The sequence below is a fragment of the Rhipicephalus microplus genome, chromosome X (genome assembly GCF_043290135.1).
Source record: "Rhipicephalus microplus isolate Deutch F79 chromosome X, USDA_Rmic, whole genome shotgun sequence".
Classification (NCBI taxonomy): Eukaryota; Metazoa; Arthropoda; class Arachnida; order Ixodida; family Ixodidae; genus Rhipicephalus; species Rhipicephalus microplus.
Genome location: NC_134710.1, coordinates 1,779,410 through 1,805,005, shown reverse-complemented (window position 1 = coordinate 1,805,005; position 25,596 = coordinate 1,779,410). Strand labels below are relative to the sequence as shown.

Below are 25,596 nucleotides of genomic sequence, written 5' to 3'. Positions count from 1 at the left end.
GGAAAGGTGAAATGGCTCGGACTGTCTTCTTTTCGTTTTGACTGTGGATTACATGGTACTTTGGCAATGTCGGCTTTAGTGTGTTAGGCAGGAAAGTGTCTTCGGTGCGCCACCTTTTTAGGGAGCGATCAGGAAGGGGGAGGGGGGAGCTTTTGCCATAAAATACTATTAAGTTCGGCGGCGGTGGTGGCCACCCACCACCGAGCCCAACAAGGGGACGCTACAAGGTTTTATAGTGAACACTTGGAGACGCCAGCCATGCATCGCCGCTATAACCGAATATAACTACCAAAGGTTGGGTAACTACACAGGGTTAACCCTCGCCGCCAGGAAATTCGGAAGTAAACGGAAAAGAGAAGATGACAGGACAGATAAAAAGTGAAAGATAAAGACGAAGATGTAGGAAGAGAGAGATAAAAAAAAGCGACTGCCGATTTCCCCTGTGTGGGTGAGCCCAGGGGTGCAGTCTACGTGAAGCCGGGGCCAAAGGGGTGTGTTGCCTCTGCCGGGGAACCTCAAAGGTCCAATCACCCAGCATCAGCCCAGCGTCACCCCAGGATCCCCTTTTCCCCGGACACGGCAAAGCCACGCACGGCTACGCATGGGAGGGAGTCAAAACTCCCCCGTTAGCTCAGGTCCGTGGTGTCGCTACACACCAAACGCGTACTTGCGCAGGCGCCCCTGTGGGGGCCCTACAACGTATACGTGGACACTTATTGTCGGAACAATACTGCAACAATTTGAACAACGCGCTGTTGCCATATGCGAGCAGTTTATTCCCAGACGGTGATTACCTGTTCCAACAGGACCTGTCACTGTTACACACGGCGCGGGCTGTCAAGGACTTCCAGGCGGAGCAGCACATGAAGCTACTGGAATGACCTCCGAAAGGAGCGAACCTGAATGTGATAGAAAACGTGTGGGGCCGTCTGAAAACTTCTTTGGCAAGGAAGCCCCTTTATTCCGCGACTTCAGGCCAGTTGTGGGCGCAAGTCAGCAACGAGTGGGAAAGGCTGAAAGCCGGTCGGGAATATGTTCGATCACTTTACGATCGTTACCGTCTAGAATAGCTGCAGTCGTTGCTGTAAGTGGTCACATGACTCGCTATTAGATTTGCTCATGTTTTTGTATTTGTTCTCATGGTCTTGTTTAACTTGAATGACAAAACTGCAATTTTCTTGAATAAAAAGTTTAGTAATTATCCCTCTTACGCCCACTTTTTTCTTCACGCGCCAATCTTCAATCCAGATGGACCTTGAAATGCAGAAGGTATCAGCTCAGCGTACAAAAAATGCGGCTAGCAGACGACGAACAAGCGTATCGATGACGTGATGCGCGCGGTGAAAAGAGTGTTTCGCAAAGCACATGCGCAGCATGTGCAATGTTTTCAACGATGGCTGTTACGTGGCGCCGATATTGCCGTCGGCCCTCGCGCTCACGTGTTCACCCTAACAGTGCTCACCACTGTACCTTCAACGCGCCGAAGACCTGTGACAGTGCTCACCACTGTACCTTCAACGTGTCTACGTATCAAGAATCAACAGACGACCGACAGCTGCCGTTACAATCTTCGACGACGCTTCGTGGAATACCAGCCCGGTGAACGTGTTTGGGTGTGGACGCCGATACACCAACGTGGACTCAGTGAAAAGCTTCTGCGACGGCACTTCGGACCGTACAAGGTGGTTCGATGTCTCGGCTCACTTGATTATGAGGTTGTCCCCGACGGCATCACGAACTCTCAACGACGCCGATCGCGACCTGAAGTCGTCCATGTCGCGCGCCTCAAGCCGTTTCATGCGCGTTAACAAACTGAAACAGTGTTTTTTGTATTATTATTGTATCGTAATTTATTCATTGTACTTTCTTGCATTATTGTTGTACCTTCATCTTTAGTTAAAGCATCGGGACGATGCCTTTTTCAGAGGGGGGCAATGCCACGTTCTATTTCTCAAGTTTTGTTATCGCCCCAAAATACTACACAATTCTCAGCACAAAACGCGCGTGCAATTTTCGAGAAGCTTCCGGAGTTTAGTAGATCATTTTGATAAGATCACGCCCACTCTGCGAACTGTACAGATTATTCTGGAACCTACGCCACCGCCAGCGATAGCGCTAGAACATTCAATGGCAAAAGTATAAATGCCGACGCACTTTGCCGCTTGTCAGTAGTTGATCGACGGCCGACGCTCCGTTCACTGCTATCTCTGCACGACTACTACTGTAATCGGACTTTCCGTTTGCCGGGCACAGGTTCGCCCAAATAAACTGTTAAATCCCAACACAGAGTATCCTGCCTTCGGCCACGTCACGTCCCCGTGACAACTATGTCGAGACATGCTGATAGCCCATATCACGGCAAGGCACGTTTTCTCAGTCGCTGAGTAGCTCGCCCCCGCTTTCGAAAGAGTGCGGCTGGCATAAGCAATAGCTTGTTCTTGTCCGTATTGCCATTGAATGACTACAGCCCCAAGAACTGAATTGCTTGCGTCTGTGTAAATATCCATTTCCGCTTTTTCGTCAAAATGCGCCAGAACTCTATGGCTCTGAAGGTGCTTTCGTATAGTTCATTGAAGAAACCCTCTTGTTCATCAAGCCACACGAAAGGCAAGTCCTCTTAAATCAGCCACGTTAGCTGTTCAGCGATTCCGGAAAACTTGTTTAACGAACCGTCGGTAATAGCCCCAGAGACCTAAAAACCGCCTATATACGAGCCTTTTTGTCCGTTGGCTGTGAAAATTTTGCTACGGCCTCAGTTTTTCTGTGGTCTGGGCGAACTCCTGCACAGATGACATGGACGAGAAAAGGAGCTCCCGGAAACCCCAATTTGTTCCTTGGCCCTCTCTGCTCTCTTCGTGTCTCTTAAGGTTACACCTATCATCTTCCTTTCCATCGCTCGCTGTGTTTTCCTTCAATTAAGCGGAACCCTCTTTGCAAGTCTTCAGCTTTCTGCTCCGTTGGTAAGCCCTGGCAAGATGCAGCTGCTATATACCTTCCTTTTGAGGGTTAGTAACAAATTACCAATCATGATTTGAGAATGATTGCTGAATGTGATTCACCCCGTCCTTAATTGTCTAATTATCTAACTCTCATGATTCGGCTCCACAGTTACTACCTGTTCTAAGTAGGCATATTTCTTTACAACTTCCAGCGTCTCTCCCCCTATGGTAAAGTGCTGTTTTCTTTCGGGACTGTCGTGCATTGGTTTCTTGCGTAATAATTTTCAGAGCTACTTTTCTGTTTTCCGTGTCCAGTTCAGCAACCATGAGCTGTAATCCCTCCCCTGAATCACTCACCGAAGCAATGTCATTAGCGACGCACAGGTTACTAAAATATTCTCTATTCACTCTGATCCCTAAGTCTTCCCAATCTAGGGTCCTGAAAACCTCCTCTAAACACGTGGCGAATAGCATTGGAAAGACCGTGTCTCGCTTATTTACACTCTTCTTTATTGGCATTCTGTCACTTTCTACATGGAGAACTATAGTGGCTGTGGATTCACTGTAGATTTCTTCCAATATGTTTATGTAAGGTTCTTCAATGCCCTGATAACATAGTGCCTGTATTACTCCTGATGTCTCGACTGAGTCAAACGCCTTATCGTAATCCATGAAGGGAACATATTAGGTATGGTTGTATTTCGCACATTCCTCTGTTGCCTAATTTAGAGTAAGAATATGGTCTGGTGTGGAGTAGCCTTTACAAAAGCTGGCTTGGTCCTTTGGTTGATTGAACTCTACTATCGCCTTAGTTCTATTAGCTATTATTGTTGCAACGAGTTGGTGGAGAATGAGCAGCAAGCTGATCTACCTCTAGTTTTTCAAGTCGTTGACGTCTCCTTTCTTATGGATTAAAATGATGTTGGCATTCTTCCTAGATTTTGGTACCCTCTTCTCAAGAGACACATTGTATGAAAGGTGGCCAGTCTTTCTAACGCCATTCTTCCAAAATCTTTCACGAGGTTTGTTGTTACTTTATCCTCACAAGCGATTTTGCCTCTTTGCATTTCTTCTAGGGCTTTCCTTACTTCCGCCGTAGTTACTGGTGAGCTGTCCAATTGTTCTCCACTCTTATTGAATCTCACGATATCAACCTGGTTGTTTGGCTTCAGTACAGCTCCCTGTAAAACTCCTCCGCCACCTCGACTATCCTATCCAGATCGGTTACGACATTGCCTTCCTTGTTCCTCAATGCATACATCTAATTTTTGCCTATGCACAAGTTTGCATTCACAGCTTTTAGGCTGCTGCCGCTTTTTACAGCCTGCTCAATTCTCTCCATGCTATACCTTCAGATGTTGGCTACCGTACCCCTATTGGTTAACTTCAAAAGCTGCACTTGCTCTCATTTGTCGGTTTCATGTGAGGCTTTCATATTTTGTCGTCCTACAATAAAGTTTTTTGTCTGCTGAGCTAGTTTGCCAGTATTATCTCTAGTTACTGTAGCTCTGACTATCATTGCACACTCTTCGATGATATCAGTAATATTATCGTTTATTGTGTCAACGCTAACGTCGGTTACCTCGTTTAAGTGACTTCAATCTATTCTGCAGCAAAACTCTGAATTTCTGTACATTCTTTCTCACCACTATTTCATTAATTGGCTGTTTGCGTATAATTTTGTGTCTTCGATTTTTAAAATTTGAGCTATTACTGTTTTATGGTAACTGCTTCAGATCTTGCTAACTACTTCTACATTCTGTACAGTGGTTGTGTATGCAGACAGAACGAAGTCTGTTTCATTTATAGTTTCGCCACTCGGAGTTCTCCACGTCCCCTTACGATCAGCCCCTTTTCTGAAGAAGGTAGTTAATATGCGTAAGTTGTTACGCTCTGCTAACTCGACTAATACTTCCCTCTGGAATTTCTAGAGCCGATGCCATATTGCCCCAATGCCTGGTCTTTAGCCTGTTTCTTGCCTACTTTAGCCTTAAAGTCGCCCATTGGACGAATTTAAGGCTAAAGACTTTAAGACTTTAAGTATACTGTGACTCATTAGTGGCTGACTCTACGTCTTCATAGAAGCGTTCAACCAAATGATCATCATGGCTTGATGTAGGTTCGTAGGCCTGCACCACCTTCACTTCGTACCTTTTGTTAAATTTAAATATGATACTTGCCACCCTCTCACTGGTTTTATAATACTTTTATATATCGTCAGCGATAATTTTTGTATAACAAACCCCACCCCTACTTTCTTGTCCACTAACCCATGATAGCTTAAGACGTGTCCATTCTTTAGTACTGTATTGTATAAGCCTCACGAGTCTTTCCTACTTCGCTGGGCCCTATTACATCCCATTTAACACCGTCTCATTTTTCAGATAGCACCACTAAACTAGCCTCACTAGATAGAGTTCTAGCGTTGAAGGTTGCCAAGTTAAGATTCCAAAGGTGGCCTGTCCAAACCCAGAGATTCTTAGCAACCTCCGCTACTTCCAGGTCTGATGGCTGCCTTGGAGAGTTGCTTCGGAGCCGCTGGGAACGGAGGGCCAAGGGTTACTTGCTGTATTTATGGAAGGTTGTGGCTAGGTACTTCACCAGGGTGGCCAGTACTGCTCTGGTCAGAGAGTGCATTATCGGCATCTGGTCGCCAGTGAAGCCTGTAACGTTTAACTCAGAGACAAGACGACGACGACCACTTGGCTGGGCCTCGACATGACGAAAAGACCCCTGGCCGTTTATTTGCGGGGCTTAAGTAGCCGCGCTCACAGCGGGGAAGGGGGAAAGAAAGCAAAGGAAGGAAAGTAAAGCGCACGAAACGGTGGAGAGGAGGAGGAGACAATATTGCCTACGGCGAATGCTGATAGCAGATAGTCCGGTCTGTTACATCTTCTCTTCACACATTTTCAAAACACTGATTTCTTTTGCACTCATTTACTTGATGGAAGGATGGCCCGTAGTGAAGGCTCTTCGGTTCGCTGCGCTGGCGTGCTGACCTGCGCAGGCCAGCCGGTGGGCTTCCTGGAGTGTCTGGAGAAATGGTGGCGTTATAATCTTCCTCTGGCTGAGCTGGTTGCGCCTGGTGACTTCCCAGTGGGTTGTCCGGCGTGATGTTGCCTCGGTGTCCATCACTGAACTTCGTCGGGGGCCTCGCGTCGGGGTTCGGATTACCCTCGGGGCTGACCTCGTCGTCGAAGTTTTCATCCGTTCGCAGCAAGTGCTGCCGGTTCCGTCTCAGGAGCCCATGGTCTTCCGTTCTTACCACGTATGATCGTGGTGCAGTCTCTTGTACCACTTTCGCTCGGCGTGACCAGCTTCCATGTTTGATCCGGACCACATTTCCGGCTTCCAAGGGTGGTAGTGGCCTGCCTCGGGAAGACTGTCGCTGTTTCCATACGGGTATGCCTCCGTCGACGTTGTATTCTGTAAGAGTGGCGTGCAGGCGGCGACCTTGCAGTAGTTCTCCGGGTGAGTGACCGCTTTCAAGGGGAGAAGATCGATAAGCCAACAGACCAAGCCATACATCACCCCAGGACTCGTGGGTTTTCTTCAGAATACGCTTCACGATCTGTACCCCCTTTTCAGCTAAGCCATTTGACCGTGGGAACTGTGGACTTGAGGTGATATACTCGAAGTCATATCGGCGCACGAAAGACGCGAACCCTCGCGATGCAAATTGAGGCCCGTTGTCGGTGCAAACTTGGTTGGGAATGCCATATCGCGAGAAGATAGCAGATATCTTGTCGATTACCTTCGCCGCCATGGTACCTCTGAGTTTCTCGACGTCAGGAAAGTTAGAAGGGGCATCAAACACAACTACGTGGTGTTCTCCAGCGAATGTAAATAGGTCTATGCCTACGCGATGCCACGGTCGGTCGGGCGTTGGCTGTAGCAGGAGGGGTTCACTCGGTTGACTGTATGCGTACTTTCGACATACGCTGCACGTTCGCGCTCGTTGCTCAATGTCACTGCTCATTCCCGGCCAGAAAACCAGTCCACGGGCTCTAGCTTTGCACTTGTTCATACCCATGTGGCCTTCGTGAATTCGCTCAAGAATTCCCGCACGCATTGATTTAGGCACCACAACTTTGCAACCCTTTAGCACCACTCCATTGACCACGGATACCTCTTTCGCATACGGTTTCAGTACACCGTCTATTGCCATGCCATCTTCCATTTGTTTCATGGTGCGGCTGAGAAGCGGATCTTCGAGGGTTTCCTTCTGCAGCCGCAACATAGTCGCTTTGCTTATGATGCTGGTGACTACTTGCGTTGTGTGGACGTCCACGTCCTCGACTTGGTCGCCTCCGCCAGTTGGTAGTGCAGCCCGAGACAGCAGGTCTGCGAGTAACAGGTCCCTACCAGGTACAAACTGCCACAAAAAATCATATTTCATAAGACGGACGAAAAACCGCTGTATCCTGGGTGGCATATCTGCAATGTTCTTTTCGGCAATCGCAAGTAATGGCCTGTGATCGGTTTCTATCGTAATGCTTCGTCCATACACAAACTGATGAAATTTTTCACAAGCGAAAACAATCGCCAGTGTTTCCTTTTCTATCTAGGCGCATCGCTCTTCACTCGGCGTCAGCGCTCTTGAGGCGTAGGTCACTGGGCGCCAGTCATGCCCGTGTCTTTTCAATAAGGCAGCACCGATACCTGTTCCTGAGGCGTCCGCAGTTATCTTGGTGTTTCTTTTTTCATCAAAAAGAGCCAGCAATGGAGGCTTTGCGAGCGCTGCGCAGATCTGGTTCCATTCGCGCTCATGTGCTGTTGTCCACTCAAACACCGATGCTTCTTTCACCAGGCTACGCAGCAACGCCATTTTGTCGCTCAAAGCTGGCAGGTACTTCCGGAAGTAGTTCACAACCCCGAGTAATCTGCGCACACCCTGTTTATCTTTTGGAGCTGGCATGGCACGGACGCTTTCGATTAAATCGGGACTAGGACGAATTCCGTCTTTTCTGATAACATCGCCAAGGAATTCAACCTGCGTGGTGCAGAACACGCATTTAGCTGGATTAAATGTCAGCCCTTCCTCTTGCACCCACCTTAGCACTGCAATGACACGTATGATACGTTCGTCATGTTCTTCCTTTGAGTCGCCCCATATTAAAACGTCGTCTACGTAGACGTGCACTCCCGGCAGCCCTTCGAACATCTCTGTTAGAGTCTTCTGGAACACCTCGCTGGCTGAGGAAATTCCGAAAGGCAGACGCAAAAAACGGTACCGCCCAAATGCTGTCGCAAAAATGCATATTCGTGAAGTGGCCTCATCTAAAGAAATCTGATGAAAGCCGGCATTAGCGTCGAGCCGGGAGAAGTATTGTGCTCCTGCCAGCTCGCTCTCGATGTCCTCTCGTGAAGGCATAGGATAGTGCTCCCGCTTAATGCGCCTGTTCACTGCTCTAGGGTCCATGCAAATGCGAAGGGTACCATCCTTCTTGTGCACAACTACCAGGGGGCTCACCCAGTCAGTTGGTTCATCCACCTTGACGATGATTGAGGCCTTTTCCATTCGTTGCAGTTCTTGTCGCAGGCGTCCTTTCAACGCTATGGGTACTCTGCGGGCAGGCTGCACGACTGGAACGGCATCCTCTCGTAGCACCATTTTGTAGGGTCACTTGATGCAGCCGGTGCCGCTGAAGAGGTCAGAAAATGCAAGCTGGAATTTCGTTTGCTCATCGCCTACATTCACGGCGTCCGTCGTCACCGGTACCAGACCAAACTGCTTGCATGTCTTTAAGCCAAGGATGGCTTGGCGCCACTTTTTCACGATAAAGAACGAGACTGAATGCCGTGCTTCGCTTATCTCGAGATCTTCGGTCGCCACGCCAACGTGTTTGATTGCACTGCCGTTGTATGCGGTGAGGACTGCGGCGCTCTTTCGCGGAGTGTTTGCGTGGGCGATTCAGTTGAACAAAGTTAGGGGCAGCAAATTCACCTGAGGCCCGGTATCTACCTTGAATTGTATCTCCTGACCAGCTATTTTTTCGCGAACCATCCAATCCGCTCCTATGTCTCCGGTGACGCCGCAAATGCTGATGTCCAAGATGTCAAAATTTTCATCGCTTTCTTCGGCTTTGTGAACCTCGCTTCTCTTGCGCGCATTGTTGCAGCATGCGGCGAAGTGATTTCGTTTCTTGCATGTATAACAAGTTTTTCCATACGCCGGGCACCGCTTGGGGGCATGTACATTGTTACAATTTCGACACCGAGTTCCATTCGCAAACTTCGTGCGGTGTGTGCGGCGTGTAAAGTCAACGTGCAGGCTTTCATTTGACCATGCTGCGCTCTGAATGGCAGGAAGCTCAGCGGCTTTGCAAATTTCTTCTGCCTTCTGCAAGTTTAAGTCTTTGTCACTCAGCAACTTTTCTCGAAGTTTCGCATTATTTGTCCCAAACACCACTTGATCTCTGATCATGGACTCTTCAAGCGTACCGAAGTTGCACAGCTTTGCTTGCTTTTTTAAGTCCCGTAGGAACCGCTCAAAAGGCTCGGCCTCTTCCTGTGTTCGCAGCTGAAAAATGTGCCTTTTGTAGACTTCATTACCCTGGTCGACACAATGTTCTTCAAATTTCCGCACTAACGTGTCATAATCTTCTCTGCTCTCACCTGCGGCAAACGAGAAGTTGTTGTAGACATCGAGCGCCTCGTCCCCCGCGGTGCTCAGAAGAATCGCTGCTTTTACGGCCGATGGGCGGGGCTTCTCCGGTTCCGTAGCGGTGATGAGCAGCTGCAGCTTCTGCTTGAATACCAGCCAGTTTTTCCTGATGTTGCGGGACAGTTGCAGCGGTTCCGGGGGCTTGACGAGGTCCATTTCGAACCTCAGAACCACTTCTGACACCATGTAACGTTTAACTCAGAGACAAGACGACGATGAACACTTGGCTTGGCCTCGCCATGACGAAAAGACCCCTGGCCGTTTATTTGCTGGGCTTAAGTAGCCGCGCTCACAGCGGGGAAGGAGAAAGAAAGCAAAGGAAGGAAAGTAAAGCGCACGAAACGGTGGAGAGAAGGAGGAGACAATATCGCCTAGGGGAATGCTGATAGCAGATAGTCCGGTCTGTTACAAAGCCGCAATCCAAGCCTCTCGTTTTTTTCCTTTTTTAACGACTTCTTCATCACGCGTTGTAAGTAAATATACGTTTGGGAAAGGTGCGCTATAAGCACTCCAACCGAATTTTCTCATTCTATGCTAGGTTGCTGGGATATCTTTAAGTACGGGGTGCTGTTGCACTTTCTTAGCACTATACAATACTACCTAACCGGCTATCAGCTCTCAACTTGACGTGACTAGCTCGCCTGGCCTTCTTTTCTGCACCGCTTGAAAGTCGGCGTAAAACAAAAACTGGCGTGGTTTTGAAACTCGATGATTGATTGATTGATATGTGGGGTTTAACGTCCCAAAACCGCTATATGATTATGAGAGACGCCGTAGTGGAGGTCTCCGGAAATTTAGACCACCTGGGGTTCTTTAACGTGCACCCAAATCTGAGCACACGGGCCTACAACATTTCCGCCTCCATCGGAAATGCAGCCGCCGCAGCTGGGATTCGAACCCGCGCCCTGTGGGTCAGCAGCCGAGTACCTTAGCCACTAGACCACCGCGGCGGGGCGTGGTTTTGAAACTCGAACCTTGCGAACTTACGCCGGCTTAGTGACCTAGATTACCCTCCTTTTCTTGTGTTAATTATTTTCTAACTTCTTTCTAACTCACTCAATTTTGACATTTTGCACTTGAGAGTGTCCGCAATGTCGGAGTTTTGCTGATTTCTAGTGGTCGCTCTCTACAAGCTAACGTCTTGTGGTGAGTGATGAAAACACGTCATTACTTTTGTACGAAGTTCCTTGCCTTCCGCCACCTTCTAGAACTAGAAATAATTCGCTCCTTACGTTTTCATCCAACGGTATTAGGCCAACCGTAGATGTAATTACTAGTACGTATATCTGACACCATACTGAAGGCCACTGTCGAATTCTAGATATAGTAACCAGAGTTTTATATACAGCTCCGAAACCCCAAATAAATAGGATACAGCCCTGAATGCAGCGCTTGTCTACTCTTTAGCACTTACAAATTTTTCCTCTTCATATTCCATGCACTCAAACCACCCACGACGTATACGCTCAACGAAACAAGCACAGAAGCAGCCGATTAGTTTGCTAAACAGGTGTGCGCAGCTCGTTAGCCTCGAAGACAGGTGGCAATAAATCCAGAAAAGTGATTTTCGCATCCCAGTTGTATATTCTTGCTCACTGTTGTAGCATTCTTTCCGTAGTAGTCACCCCGAAACAAAACTCGGACGGTGAGCGGTGTGCTCTGAATCAGTCCGGCAAAGATTTCTTACTTCACGTCTCACATCATATAACGCAGCTTCCTGTCTTCGCTCATATTTGGACCCGCTCGAGGGAATAGGCGACGTATGTCTTGCCCATAAATGGCCACACTTTCGTTATTGCGCTGGTTTCTTGCCTGGAGCTCAGCTTTTTTGATGGAGGCGGAAATGTCGTAGGCCCGTGTGCTCAGATTCGGGTGCACCTTAAAGAACCCCAGGTGGTCAAAATTTCCGGAGCCCTCCACTACGGCATCTCTCATAATTATATGGTGGTTTTGGGACGTTAAACCCCACATATCATGGAGCTCAGCTTCGGCACTCTCTCTGCGGTTTGTATTCGGTAAAGCAGCGAGCAGCTCCCGTGGAAAAGTTGAGAGGTGATTCTGTGCTAATTTGAAAAGGTGTTGCTTCGAAGGGTCACTTTACAAAAGTAGAAACATGTGCAAAAGCGTTTTTCAGTTAACATGCTAACACACAAAATAAGAGGACCATATAGCTTCGCCTTTAGAAGTTGAACGCCATAGCGACATCCTATTTTTGTGCCTATTTGTACACTTGGTGCACGAAACCTTTTCGAGCTATTTTGAAACCTTTTCGAAAGAAATAGGTGCAGTAGCACGTGTGCCTTACGTTGTGAGGTACCGACTTTTAACCACCGAGCCATTGTGATAATCACATACTCTGACGCCGGTTGGCATTGGACGCTTGTAGCTCGCTTTATTACTGCAATATTTCATGTTGCATTGTGAAGCATGTATACAGGACGGGTGTGTTAGTGAAGCATGAAAGCTACTTTCACTGCATTTTCAAGCAGATGAAGTTTTTTTCACTGTTTTCACACATGACCCGAGTTCAATCCCCCCTCGGAGCCAAACAACCGTGGCTAGGTACCCATTCTGCTTCAGGATTTTTTGTCATTTATTTTTTAGTTGCATCGTTCTCAATTTTTCAGTCATGCATAAGATGATTTTTCGCTCACGACCAACAACGCCGGCACCGACACCAATGCCGATGCTGACACCGCAATATTTGCGAAACGAGCTCTTTAACGCTATCACGTTAAAAAGCTGTGCTAGTGCCCACTTGGGGTCACACTCAGTGGCTTGAATGTATTGAGCAGATTTCAAGGATGCTGTCACTAAAAGTGTTTTTCAATTTATACTCACCGCGCGGTCCATACACCAGCCATTGGATTTGCGACAAGCTCGATGAATGCCTTGGACGCAAGCAGCATGCCCAAAGGCCGCGTCCCGTTGGACCCACGCTGACGCAGTTCTTCCGGAAGAATCGGCACTGTGCGAAAACAGTCTTCTTGGCGAAGCGTTTACTGACTTAAATTGAAGGTTATTTTTAAAGTCTCATCCTTCTTTAATAGACACAATAAAAATGGAAACTAACGCACAGCATAATGCCAAGCAAAGCACAATGCACTTCAATAATTAGTAGTAAAGTATTGTAAGTGTGAAGAAACAGAGTGCATGAGAAGTTAATGGCAGGTTACCTGCGACCTTCGAATAGCGTGGCGGTTATCCTCCCGTCCTCTCTGTGGGACGCGCCAAAAACACCCAGATCCCTGTGTCATAGTGTGGATGTTCTCGCCTCGCAAAAATGATTATGTTGTTGATGTAGATACTGCAGCTGCCACCGCGACAGGGAATAGACCACATCTATAGCCTTCTACTTACCAGTGCCCCATCGCACCCATTGAGTAACCGCACCAAATGCCCCCTCACCATCACCCGTTTCTTCTGTCAGTTCAATTTCCAGTCCAAGCTGTCGTAAGTGAGCTGATTGCAGCTAGGGACTGATATCTTGCTAAATTTGCTGTCTTTGGTTACGTATTTCATCCCTTGGTTTGCATTCTGTTGTCCTAAATGTCCCATTTATTGTGTGGCTAGTCTAACCTCTTTCTTTTTTGGAATAACATTGACAAGTATATCGGCTGCTACTGTATATTTTCCAACAGCGTTTTGCTTTGGCGCGCCTTTTTCTGCAACTGAGGTAGTTGACATCTCTAACGATACTGTAGTGACGATTACCTTATTTAAGATGGGTGTTTTATGGTCTACGTTCAATGACAGCATTCAGTGCAAGCCTTGTCCAAACGTACTGGAGTGTGGTATACCGTTCAAAAGCAGCGCATTGATCCTATGAAACATTCATACTCGTATACCAACAAGTCTATTTTTTGTGCACTTAAAAGAATAAGTTGTGAATAAATGCCCTAAATGTCGCCAACCATGGATCAATCGCCAGTGTTTAGAATGTTTTAACAGAAATTAGAATTATTAAGGAGAGTTTCAAAAATGTACTAAATAGATATTACTTCGCTCACCCTTATCAGGAAAGAAAAAACCGCCAGGTACAGTCTAAACGAAAACTGAAGGACCGGTCTTTCAAAGGCTTTTTAGACACTGTTTGGGTAACTTCTGCAAGCATACTCCCAAAGTACCTGTATCGTGTATGTACAGGTGCGATCAAAAGTGTGCAAACGACGGGATGGCGTGGCAGAATGCATCGACGCACCAGCTAGCGACGAGACACGATGAGACACCTACTGCAGGGCGCATGCTCGTCCCATCTTATCACTTGGCTTTTCTCATGTCGCTCTGTTGGACGCGGATACAGCGCTCGCAGCCAAAGCGACAACTGGGTGTCACTTTCTTCGCTTCATAGAATATGTGCCGTTGTTTTACGTAGCGGCTGCGACAGGCCGGTTGAAGTGCCGGCTCGCGTTGTTCTTGACATCGGTTGATTAGGACAAGTAAGCATAGCGAGCAATGCACAACCTGACGAAGCCACTTGCACAAAATTAAAAATTCTTAGGCCAGCTTGCCTTTTCCGGGCTAATCCAAGTTGCACTTAAAGGAGCTTAGTTAAGTCAAACTTAATGTTGCCGAAATCAATCAAATGTAGTCGAGCACTTTATGACCTAAAGAAGTCAGGCGTAAGTAGTTTTAGTTAAGTCAAGTCCAGCTTGCTGTTTTCCTGTCAAGCGTAAGTAGACTTTGATGAGCCCACGTTATCGCGGGACCTTCTTTCCTGTCGGGAATGCATAAAAGGCAGCGCTGCATAAACTTCTGTGTTCTTTGTTGTGTTGGACTCGGCTCACATGTGTCACTTACTGCTCTTGCACAAAACACGGTGTCAGAAGGCTGTAGCCATGCCCGCGCCGTAAGAAACAACTGAGCATTCGTCAGTCGAACCATGAATTTCTTGACGCTACCAGATCGTTTTTGCCTGAACGGAGATGTCAGCAAAAAGTGAAAGCTATTTAAACAGAAATTTTAGCTGTTCCTCACCACGTCAGAGGCAAGCGGGAAACCGCAGGCTCGAGTGACAAAAGTGTCACTACTGCTCAGCGGGGCCGGGTATGAGACTTCATAAGTTTATAACAACTTCAGCTTCACCGAGGGCGAATCGAAGAACGACCTGGAGATGGTGGTTAAGAAATTCGACGAGTACTGCGAAGCACGGCTAAATGAGGTCCATGAGCGATTCGTGTTCCGGCAACGAGTACAAGCAGACGGTGAATCAGCCGAGCTGTTCATAAGGGACCTGAGTCGTGTAACTTCGGTACAATGTCAGAATTTATGACTCGAGACCAAATTGTGTACGGCACAAGTAACGAAAAGGTCCATGAGAAACTTCTTCGAAACAAATGGTTGACGTTGCCTAAAGCCGAACAATCATGCAAGGCGGTGGAACCATCCGCAGCACAGAAAGAAGTTTCGTGTCAAGGGAGATCAGTCGACCACGTCGTAGCAAGTGGGTTCACGCGGGAGTGGCAAAAAGAATTTAGGTGCAGTAGCAGTGCACGCATGCATGCCCCACGAAGTTGCCCTGCGTTTGGACGCATCTGCAGAAACTGTGGGGGCAAAAACCACTTCGCGGTGCATTGCAAGAGTTCCAAACAAGTCCCTGTAGTCCCAAGCGGGGACCAAGACGACGATAGTTTTGAAATTTTGGGCGTGTCAAATGGCAAGCAGAAACGGGACCTGATGTAGCCAGCGCATGTCTGCAACATCCAAGTTTTTCTCAAGGTGGATACCGGAGCAGAACCAAATCTACTGCCGTATGGCACATGGCAGGTACTGCGGATAAAAGCGGTGCTCAAGGCCAGCAAATCAGTTCGTCGTTCATATGAGAGAACAGTTATCAACCACCTTGGGATTGCGACGCTCAAAACCACAATATGTGACCAAGTCTCAGACGTAGATTTATTCGTTGTGAAAAAGGGGCGTCAGACCATCATGGGGCTGCACTCTAGTGAGCGGCTGGGACTTTTCACAAGATAGGTGAGCTCGATGACAACCAACAGCAGCGAGCAACTGGCCCAAGCCTACCGAGATGTGTTCCAAGGGACTGAGTGCGTCCAGCGTGAATACCGGATGGTGTTACAAGAACATACAACTCCAAGTGTCCAAACGCTGAGACGTGTGTCTCGGGCATTGCGAAAGCCCCTTAAAGAGGAACTCGAAAGGATGCCTAAGGCAGGCATTATCACTAAAGTAGAAGAGCCGACGGGCTGGGTGAGCCCCTTCGTTATAATCAAGAAAACAAATGGCAAACTAAAGATCCGTATAGATACCAGAAGAATGCATGAGTGCCTAAAGCGCGAGCATCATGAAATGCTGCGACGCGAAAATATTGAGGCAGGGTTGACAGGCGCCAAATTTTTTTACGTTTGGACGCAAACTCTAGTTTACATAAGATTTCGCTTCACGAAGAAACGTCGAGAATGTGTACATTTGCCACACCTTTCAGCCGTTATCGAGTCCTTCACCTACCGTTAGGAATCGCTTCAGTTCCGGAGGTCTTTCAGAAGACGTTAAGCGACATTTTCGATGGCATCGCAGGCGTGCAAGTGTATGTGGACAATATGTTGATATTAGGGTCAATGAGACATGAACATGATGGGAGGCTAAAAAGTTCTAGAGGTGGCGCGAAAGGCGCGGCTTACATTCAATCCCGCAAAGTCTGAAGTTGGCGTCACTGACATTTCTTTTCTTGACGATATCATTTTAGAGGCAGGAATAAGGCCGAGCCCCACATCGATCACTTCGGTTTTTAGCTTGCCACCGCCTACTGACAATGTTGGAGTGCAAAGAATGCTAGGCGTGATAAACTACTTCGCAAAGTTCTTGCCCACACTCGCGGACAAGACTTGGTTGTTACGCCAGCTTATTAAGAAAGACGTGGTTTCCGAGTGGGTAGAGAATTTCGCGAGTGAGTGGGAGCAGCTCTGCAAATGGCTTAGTGGAGGAACCGTTGTTGGGAATCTTCGATTCAAAAAGAGGCACAAAGACAGTCTCTGATGCCTCACAGAATGGCGTAGGCGTGGCTCTCTTGCAGCGGTATGGTGACTCGTGCAAACCGGTTACACCTCTCGCGTATTCACAGAGGCGGAGGCACAGAAAAGGTATTCGCAGATTGAAAAAGAGGCAATGGCAGTTGTAGTAGGGTGTGAAAAGTTTCGTCACTTTGCGCACGGACGTCACGTTGCCCTAGAAACCGACCACCGGTAGTGATATTGAAGAAAGCTGTTAGAGAAATGCTGCCTCGACTGCAGCGTTCTTTTTCTTCGTTTATTGAAATATGATTTTCGTCATTCTGGCCGCACCCAAGCATGTAACGCATTATGCTAGCACGTGCCATAGTTCAATGGAATAACCTTCCTGATGATGTGGTATGCATTCGTTATCACGTGGCGTTTAGGAATAAAATACTAACTATATATGACTGTGTTTCCTAAACATGTATTTTATATTCGGGTTCACTCATTTTGCAGTGACATCTCGAACCGTTCAAAAATGTATAACGCATATTATTGTCATATTACTACGCTGTATGTTATGAAACATTTTAGCAATTGTATAAAACGTGGTTTTTGAATTCTTTTCGTTTCTTTTGTGTTCTTTTCAAATCACTATTGTATAGTCTCGCTCACATAATTCTCCTACTTGGATCCGGTGAGATATTTGTCAATAAATAAAAATAAACTTCAGGGGGGGGGGGTGATTCCAGGAAAACAGCTGGTTCTGGCGGATGTGCTGTCGGGTGCTTTCGTCGGAAGTCGAGAGTAAGACGAAGTATATGAAGACATTGAAATACATTCCGTAAGTGCTGTCTCTTCATTGGTGAGCTAAGCGGTGCAAGATAAACTGGTGAGAGAAACAAGGAAAGACGTCTACATATAGAACGTGGTGGAGCAGCTGACGAAAAACAAACAAGTGGAAGGAGAGCTAAGATCCTTCCTAGGTGAACCATCTGTCATCAATGGTGTTTTGCTTAAAAGCAACAAAGTGGTGATGCCACCAAGTATGCGACGCGACCTGCTAAGATGCATACACGTTCGTCACTTGGGTATAAACAAAAGTAAAGCCCGAGCATGTCATCTAGTGTTTTTCGCCAGGTTTTTATTCGGATAATAAAAGAGACATTGCCGGGTGCGCTGTCTGCAAAAAGTACGCTTACAAACAGCCGGGCGAGCCACTGATAATACGCCCAACACCCAATCAACCATGGTACAGCGTTGGCGTACATATCTTCCAGGATGGCGGAAAGACGTACTTTGCGCGTACGATGCACATTCTAACTTTGCGAAAGTTGAACAACTCCATTATATATCAGCAGCGACGACTGTCGAAAGACTGCACGCAATCTTTGCTAGGTATGGCATACCCAAGAGGTATGCACAGACAACAACCCACAATGTGCTAGCCGAGAGTTTGCCCGTTTTGCAAAAGAGTACAACTCAGCATACATCAAGTCTGAGGTTTCCCCAATTTCATGGCGTGGCCGAAAAAGGCGTACGAATAATTAAAGGAAATTTGAAAAAATTATTGAAGGAAAAAATGACTTTTGGATGGATCTTGTCAGCTACATGTCCAGCCCGCTAGAAGACGGGACTCTCTGGCGGAGCTACTTCAATGTCGACAACTTAGGACGCCCGCCCCAGATTTTAACGAGTGCCCCCGAATAGCCGTTCAGAAGCATGGACAAGCGCAAAGAAGGCCTCGGTCTATTCTATTCTTGACCACAGAGCAAGTGGTGCGAGTTCAGGAGAACCCCTGGGAAACAAAAGCTAAAGTTCTTAGCCGCATGCAGCCGAGATCTGAAGCCGTCATCACCTGGAAGGACAACGTTCTGCGACGTAACCGCCAACACCTCTTGCCAACCGCGGAATTCTTTTACGACACGGGAGACTCTTCAGACGAAGAGAGCACCAGTGATGACGCCGTCAACAACTCGCGGTCTACAACTGATAGTGCAAGCTCTGTGACTTTAAGTCTCTGACTCGTACGGAGTGCCCGAAACCGAAGACCACCACAGAGACTGGGTTACGGGAATAACTTTGTGCAAGCTACGTAAATAGCAATGCTGAGATTTGTTGTGCATTTTTCATTGTTTCGTTTTTCTGATTGTCTATTGAAGAAATGAAGATGTATCTTGTATGTACGTGCAGCACAGTGTAATCGAGTTTAGATGCAAGTGCGACCAAACAGGAGCTCTCAGCGTACACGTGCCATGCCTTGACGTCACTGCGCAACCACTTTAGCACCACGTTATCGCGGGACCTTCTTTCCTGTCAGAAATCCATAAAAAGCAGTGCTGAATAAACTGGTGTGTTCTTTGTTGTGTTGTTCTCGGCTCACGTGTGCCACGTACTGCTCCTGCTCGAAACAGTACCCTCTACGACATTATTCATGATACCTTTTGTGTAGTATAGAGGCATTCACTATGCTAAAACTCGTCATTTTTCGGATAACCGTGGTATTCGGCAAAGACTTGCAAGGAATTTTATGCACTTTTTGTGCTTTGGCTGACGGCGACGAAGAATTATGCCTGAAGCTTTTGTAATGAATTAGAGCATTTAATGACCCACTAGTTAGGCAATTCGCATTGTGTGATGCCAGGTTGTTTCTTTGCTGTTTTAAACCATTTTTCACTCGCAATAGCGTGATTCCCTTCCCTGCATCAAGGCTACCTAAGGCCCTTTTGCGACGGGGTTACAAGAACCAGCGTGGCTTTGTGGTAGAATGAATACTGGGCTGCCAACCAGGGGACCCGGGTTCGGATACCATTGTGTTCTCCACGTTTTTATTATTATTTTTATTATTTTGGAATAGTGGTTACGTACTTGGCGGGCAACTACGGTGCACGCTACTTTTGTTGAGACCTCATAACAGCTTTCCCTGTAAAATAAATGCACTTCGCGCAGACTGTTACGAAGAGACTGCGGAGGGTACTGAACGCTGCGCTCCAATTTCTCCAAAAAATATTGAAGTAACTACGGCTAAACATCCATAGTTCGCAGAAATGTTCCATTATTTTCTCATGAACGTTGAACAACCAACGCAAACAGTGCAGAAAACTGGTGCCGTGAATAAAGGGATGAAGGACACCTGTCTCGGACCAACCCATGATGTAAAGGTAGGGACAGTTTTGCAGCGAAAGCTGTCATGAGAGCAATGGGCCGTCCAGCAGGCCCACGAAGCGGCCGCCAGGTATCACTGTAAAATAAATTACTCCCAGGTCGGAGTAAAACGCTTGTCCTTTAGCGACTCCTCTATTCGGAGTAATTCTTGCTCCGGACCTCCGGAGAAAAGCTTTACTCCGGCTGACCGGAGCAATTGCGTGGAAAATCCGGGGCATTTCCAGCTGATATTTCACTCCGCCCAGCCGGAGTAATTGCATGGCGCCGCCGGAGCATATTTTACCGGCTTTTCGCTCCGGCTGTCCGGAGTGGTTACGTGGAACCTCCGGAGCGTTTTTCGCGAGTTTTTTTTAACTCCGGCTGTCCGGGGATATTGCGGTGCACCTCTGGGGTATATTACGAATGTTCTTACTTCGTCCAGCCGGAGTTTCAGTGATATTTATCCGCAAAGTTTTAAGACTGTTTGCTCCTCTGTTTGTTTATTCTATGCTGATTGTGTCACGCGTCGGTTAGATAACCGACGCGTTACACAATCAGCACAGAATAGCATAGACACAAAACGATGGCTTCGATGAAAAAATGCGCTGCTTCAGCAACCGTTGCCCGTGGCAGAGCACCTGTCTCCGCGTATCGGGTCAGGTTATCCGTGGCGACGATTATCCATCTGTTTCCAGTGGAATACTTTGGCAGGGGCCCAAAAATTCATGCCAATTTGTGTGAACGCTGTCGCTGGCACTCGGACAGGCTGCAGCAGGCCAGCTCGTTTGATGGCTGGTGGCTTTCAACGCAGGCAATATAGACATGCCTGCACGTAAGTTTTGACAACTTTGGCAAGTCTTGGCTAGTAATACTTCTGCCTTATCCTCGTCAATGTTCTTGCGTAACCCAAGTGACCAGCAGTAGGTTAGTCGTGGCAGGCTTGCGGTACATCACAGCGAAACGAAGAAGGAACGACAAGCAAGTAGCTGCTGCCGGTGGCTGAAAACTTCTTCTTTTAAAGAACGTCATTTCGCAAGCAGTAAGACCGCAGCCCTCTCGAAAATAACTTCGGCATGCTATTCGTTCGCCCTCGTAGGTAATTTATGAGTGGTAGAAGTTCAGCATCATCACGCTGCTTTTTAAAAAAGGTGGCAGTGTCCACAATCCCCAGAAAGACCATGTCGTCGTCGTCGTTGTCCGGGGATGCCGTCTCAACAGGAGACCGAGGTAGACAGTCGGCATCGATGTGTCGTTTTCTCGGCTCGTAGGCAACAGTGAAGTCAAATTCTTGGAGCCGAAAACGCCATCGTGCAAGACGGCCACACGGATCTTTCAAGTTGACTAACCAACAGAGAGAGTGGTGATCGCTGATAACGGTGAATGGGCGGCCGTACAAATAAGTACGAAACTTCAGGACTTCCCATACCATTGCAAGACATTCTTTCTTCGTCGTAGTGTAGTTAGCAGTGCTAAACTTTGACCTGGTTTTTAATACCATAAAAAGTGGACAAATATAACCGTTTATGTTTACTAACAAGACGAAAAAGATGTTTTAACCAGTAAGGTTTGCGTATAACATTTAATTAATTCTTATACAACCAAACCAGAACTATGATACTTTTCATTATTGCATATCAAAGCAGCCCTCCAAATAATACAGTTGGGTGAATATTATTACCAAACTTATCATAAGAAAAAAAGACATTGTCCAAACAACGCGTTGTCGCAATTTCCGATGATTATTCACTTATATTCTGTTAAATTTGCCTATTAGTGATAACCTGTTTGGTTTCAAACCAACATTTCTCAATCTTATAACTATCTGACAAGAATAGCAGAGATAATTCAAGACGTGTTATTCACCGTTTTTTTTTTTGCCACAACAGCAACCGCCGGGTTGCTCCACTAGAGAGATCACAATGTGTCGTATGCTGCCAGGAACCATCACCCGATTACTGTTCGTACAACTCACTTCTGTCAAGTATAACCTTCGTTGCTGCTTGTAGTCACTTGTTATATCCAGAAGGTACACAGAATGCTTTCTTTTTCTCTAACGCGGCCGAACGCTTCGTAAAATCCTCATTGCACCGGTAGGGTGGCTAGAATGGGGAGGTGTGCGGAGCACCGCGGATTTCCCTTGCCGGAGAGGGTCCCTCTGCGCGCCGATGCCGCTAGGAGCGCTGCTACACGGGGCGCTGCTAAAGCTCCTGGCGCTGCGTGGGACAGCCGCCGTTGCGTTGTCGCAGATTACAGGAACGAAGCCTAGCGCTCAACAGCACAACATCGATTCTCCCCCCCCCCCCCCCGCTTCTTTTTTCGGCGTTTGCTTGGTTTTTATTGCATATGAATCATGCATTCTTTAGCAGTGAAGGAGAATGCTCTGTAAAACGTCGAAGATCGCTCAATCTTTTTGCTTCACTCCTGACTTCAACATTGGGAGATTGTCGGGGTGTGTAAATGTTCTAAAATCTCGAATAAGGAATCGATTGGTGTTCTGTTCAATTCACTTATTTATGAATTGAATAACACATATTCGAAATGCCAATTATATTTTCTAATATTGAGCATTGGTGGAAAAACCCCTCAGGAAGAATGCATATTACAACGAGACAGCACTTATCTGTTTTTTAAACTGTGAATTATCAAGATGCATGCACGCAGAGCAACCTTTTGAGGAGCTATTGATTTTGCGCTGATCACAAATGAAGCTGCTTATACTTATAAGTTTAATGGTCGTCAAGCGATAGTGTCATCTTCAATCTGCTATGCATGCAATACGTTATGTTGATTCAGCAAACATATTGTTCATTTGTATGCCTCAATTTTATTTAAAAGGCGGTGACATAATACATTCATAAATTCTGAATTACCCGCTGTATTTCAGCGAACATTTAAATGTTTTTCATTGGCTGTCACTGCTTCTACGTGTTTACTCCAGTTAAGCTAATAATGGCATTTTAATGAATAAAATAAGTTGTACCGATCCTTTTCTTAATGTTTGTGACTGTTAATTCCACATTAAACATTGTTGAATGAGTTCGCATAGAGCAAGTTAGTTTTTCCAAGAGCACTCTAGTAAAAATTTATGGCGTTCGATGGCCTAAAACCACGCTATGATTATGAAAGTCACCGTAAGGGAAGCTTCTGGTAATTTAGACCCCTGTCACATGGCAAATCTAATGTCCTTTACAACGCATGATCTCAAGTGGATCTAATGTCGTTTGACGCTGTCACACAGAAACAAATGTCAATTGAAAATGAAGACCCTGACCTTAGTCATAGCTTCTGAAAATTGTTCTTTTACTATTTGAATAATATTCAATTCATATTCGATTCGTTGTCATTATGCTATTTCATTCGTATTCGATCTGATTCTAAAATTTCCTATTCGCAAAGCCCTACAAATACAGGTCGTCGACAGAAAAAGCATCTGTTCTGAGCACTGCCGTGCGAAGAGCTGTTTGAGACGTGAGCTCATGTGATGCTAAGAGTTGACGCTGAATACCTGGTGCCCACTTTGTCTCTTACGTTGCACGCTATATGTGACAGCGGAGCATCTTCTTTGTAATAGCTGGAAAGTATGCAAAGTATCTTGCCTCAGCATAAAAAAAGTGACACCCCAATTCTGCCGGCGGGGGCACAGTAAGTGGTCTCCTTCACCTGTCAGGCGTGCCATTAATTTAGTACGTGCCACTTAATTCAGTCACTTGAGAACAAGCTGACCATCTTTAAATGCGGAGCATTCCTTAGACGCACGATGTAATGGACCGAGCGTCAGCGGCGCCATCCACAACTTCACTGTCCATGCTCGCGTATCGTGCCGGCCCAGGAGGACACCACAAAACTGTCGCCCCCCCCCCCCAACCATTCACTGGCCACCCCTTATACGTAAGCACTGCGGATCGCGCCTTTGGAATTCAGTCAAGGGCGTCCTTACTTGGCCTTTGCTTGACTCGAGTAGATGCGATGGAAACAACAGTGGCAACAGTTCCTTCAACCACTAGTGGGGCACAACCCAACGCCAGCGTCCCCCACTCGCTGAAGGCAACGCTTCTCCTTTGTTGAATAAATGAGAATAACAAAGACAAAATAAGTATTAAGCATCCCGTAACCATAACCAATTACCCAAATCACGCTATTCCCCCATCATTCTGCAACGCGTTTACTTGAGTTCCCCCCCCCCCCCCATGAAAAATGCGAACGTTTTTTTTTTTTTTGACTGCTTCATACACACAGCCTGTTGCAGACATGTAGTTAAAGATTGGGAGATTGTTACTGGTCGATTTCTCTGAACATGTCATTATGTTAACGTGATCACTTACACGCTTGTATTGCTTAACTTGCTGCATTCATTTATTAACGAGATCAACCAAAAAGAGCAACAAAGAAAGATACGCGGGCTAAGCCCTGGGTTCTGTAGACTGCTTTCTATTGCACAGATCAAAGTAACTTGCTTCGCGCACGAATGTGTTTTCATCTTTTTCTGCCAATAAAACGTGCGCACGAGGCTTTTACCAGCAGCCAGGGTATAGAAACAGGTTCAAAAGAGCAGACAATTTTACAACAATATGAATAGGCGTTGAATATGACTTTAATAATTTTATTCATACATTATTGTAATTAGCAAAATGTCAGGACAGAAGCAAAAAAATAATAAACACGGTGCTTAAATTTGCTGACATGCCTCGAACAATATTACTAGCGCGCACTACTACTCCGTATGCAGCCTGCAGCACGATAATGCATGCGAACGCTATTTTTCAAAGATGGACGCGAAGTAATATTATACACGCTCAGAAGAAGCGATTAGCGTTCGAAAGTGCGCCACGCAAAAAATAGTGCAAGCCATGGTCTTCGAGCACAAGCAAGGCTGCGCTGTACGTCGTCTGCTCAACACCGCTAATTGATGGATTGATTGATGTGGCTGTACCCTTTAGATCCGGCAGTGGCTAACGCCATCTAGCCGTAATACTTTGTGAACCAATAACTAAAGTTATCTTTTTTTTTAATAGTGAAGTATAGGACTGGTACTCTGCAGTGAATGGCTTAATTTTCACTCATGTCTTGACTTTAGCCACCAATCAGATAGCCCCCCCCCCCCCTAGTTAATTCTACCCGCTTAAATTCTATTTTGCCATCCCTGTCTCTAAACCCCAGTGCTTTGAAAAACTCTGCAACATCATCCTGAACTATAGGGTAAAGCCCTTTACAGAACATTATCAAGTGTTCGGAAGTTTCCTCCTCCTCTCTGCGTGCACAGCATACCGTGTCTACCCCTTAGTATTTGGCCCATTATGTCTTGGTTCGCAATACTCTTGTCCTGGCCTCTAACAGTAGAGAACTACCCCGAGTATTATCATAGATCCTTTTCTTGGCTATTTCCTGCTTAAAAGTTCGATAGATCTCTAGGGCGAACTTTTTAATCATGCCGATTCTCCACATGTCAGTCTTCGTTTCTTTCATCTTCTTCTTAACCGATAGTTCTTTTTGGTTTGGCCCTTTACTGTTTTTTAAGTATTTACCCGTCAATTTTCTGGTTCACTTCCTCCATTTTGTATTGACAATCTTCATGTACAAGTAGCTGGAAACCTTCCTAGCCCAACGCTCCTCCCCCATTTCTCTCAATCGCTTCTCAAATTTTATCTTGCTGCTAGCTTCCCTACCCTCAAATGATCTCCATCCCATATGTTTGACACCCCTGCCAAACAGCTGCAGTTTCCAGAAGACTGCGGCTTTTCTACGGATCCGAGTGCCTGCGCTGACACACCTGAGCCTCCCAGACCATTCGGGACATCGTCATCGTCAGGGACATCGTTCTTATCAAGCAACAAAAGCGGCAAGAGCGGACGTCAGTGGTTTAGTGGGCGTGGGAGCAGCACCACTGCGGCAATGGCTT

The 25,596-nt window shown here is 46.6% G+C and overlaps 1 protein-coding gene across 1 annotated transcript in view; it reads right to left on the bottom strand.

The window, feature by feature from the left end:
- Window positions 1–25,596, bottom strand: part of LOC142777129 (synaptic vesicular amine transporter-like) — a 110,052-nt gene that overhangs the window by 65,241 nt on the left and 19,215 nt on the right. Inside the window, exon 2 of the mRNA XM_075881463.1 lies at window positions 12,448–12,574. Coding sequence (XP_075737578.1) covers window positions 12,448–12,515 — 68 coding nt within the window. The 5' untranslated portion in view covers window positions 12,516–12,574. The remainder of the gene's footprint in view (window positions 1–12,447; window positions 12,575–25,596) is intronic.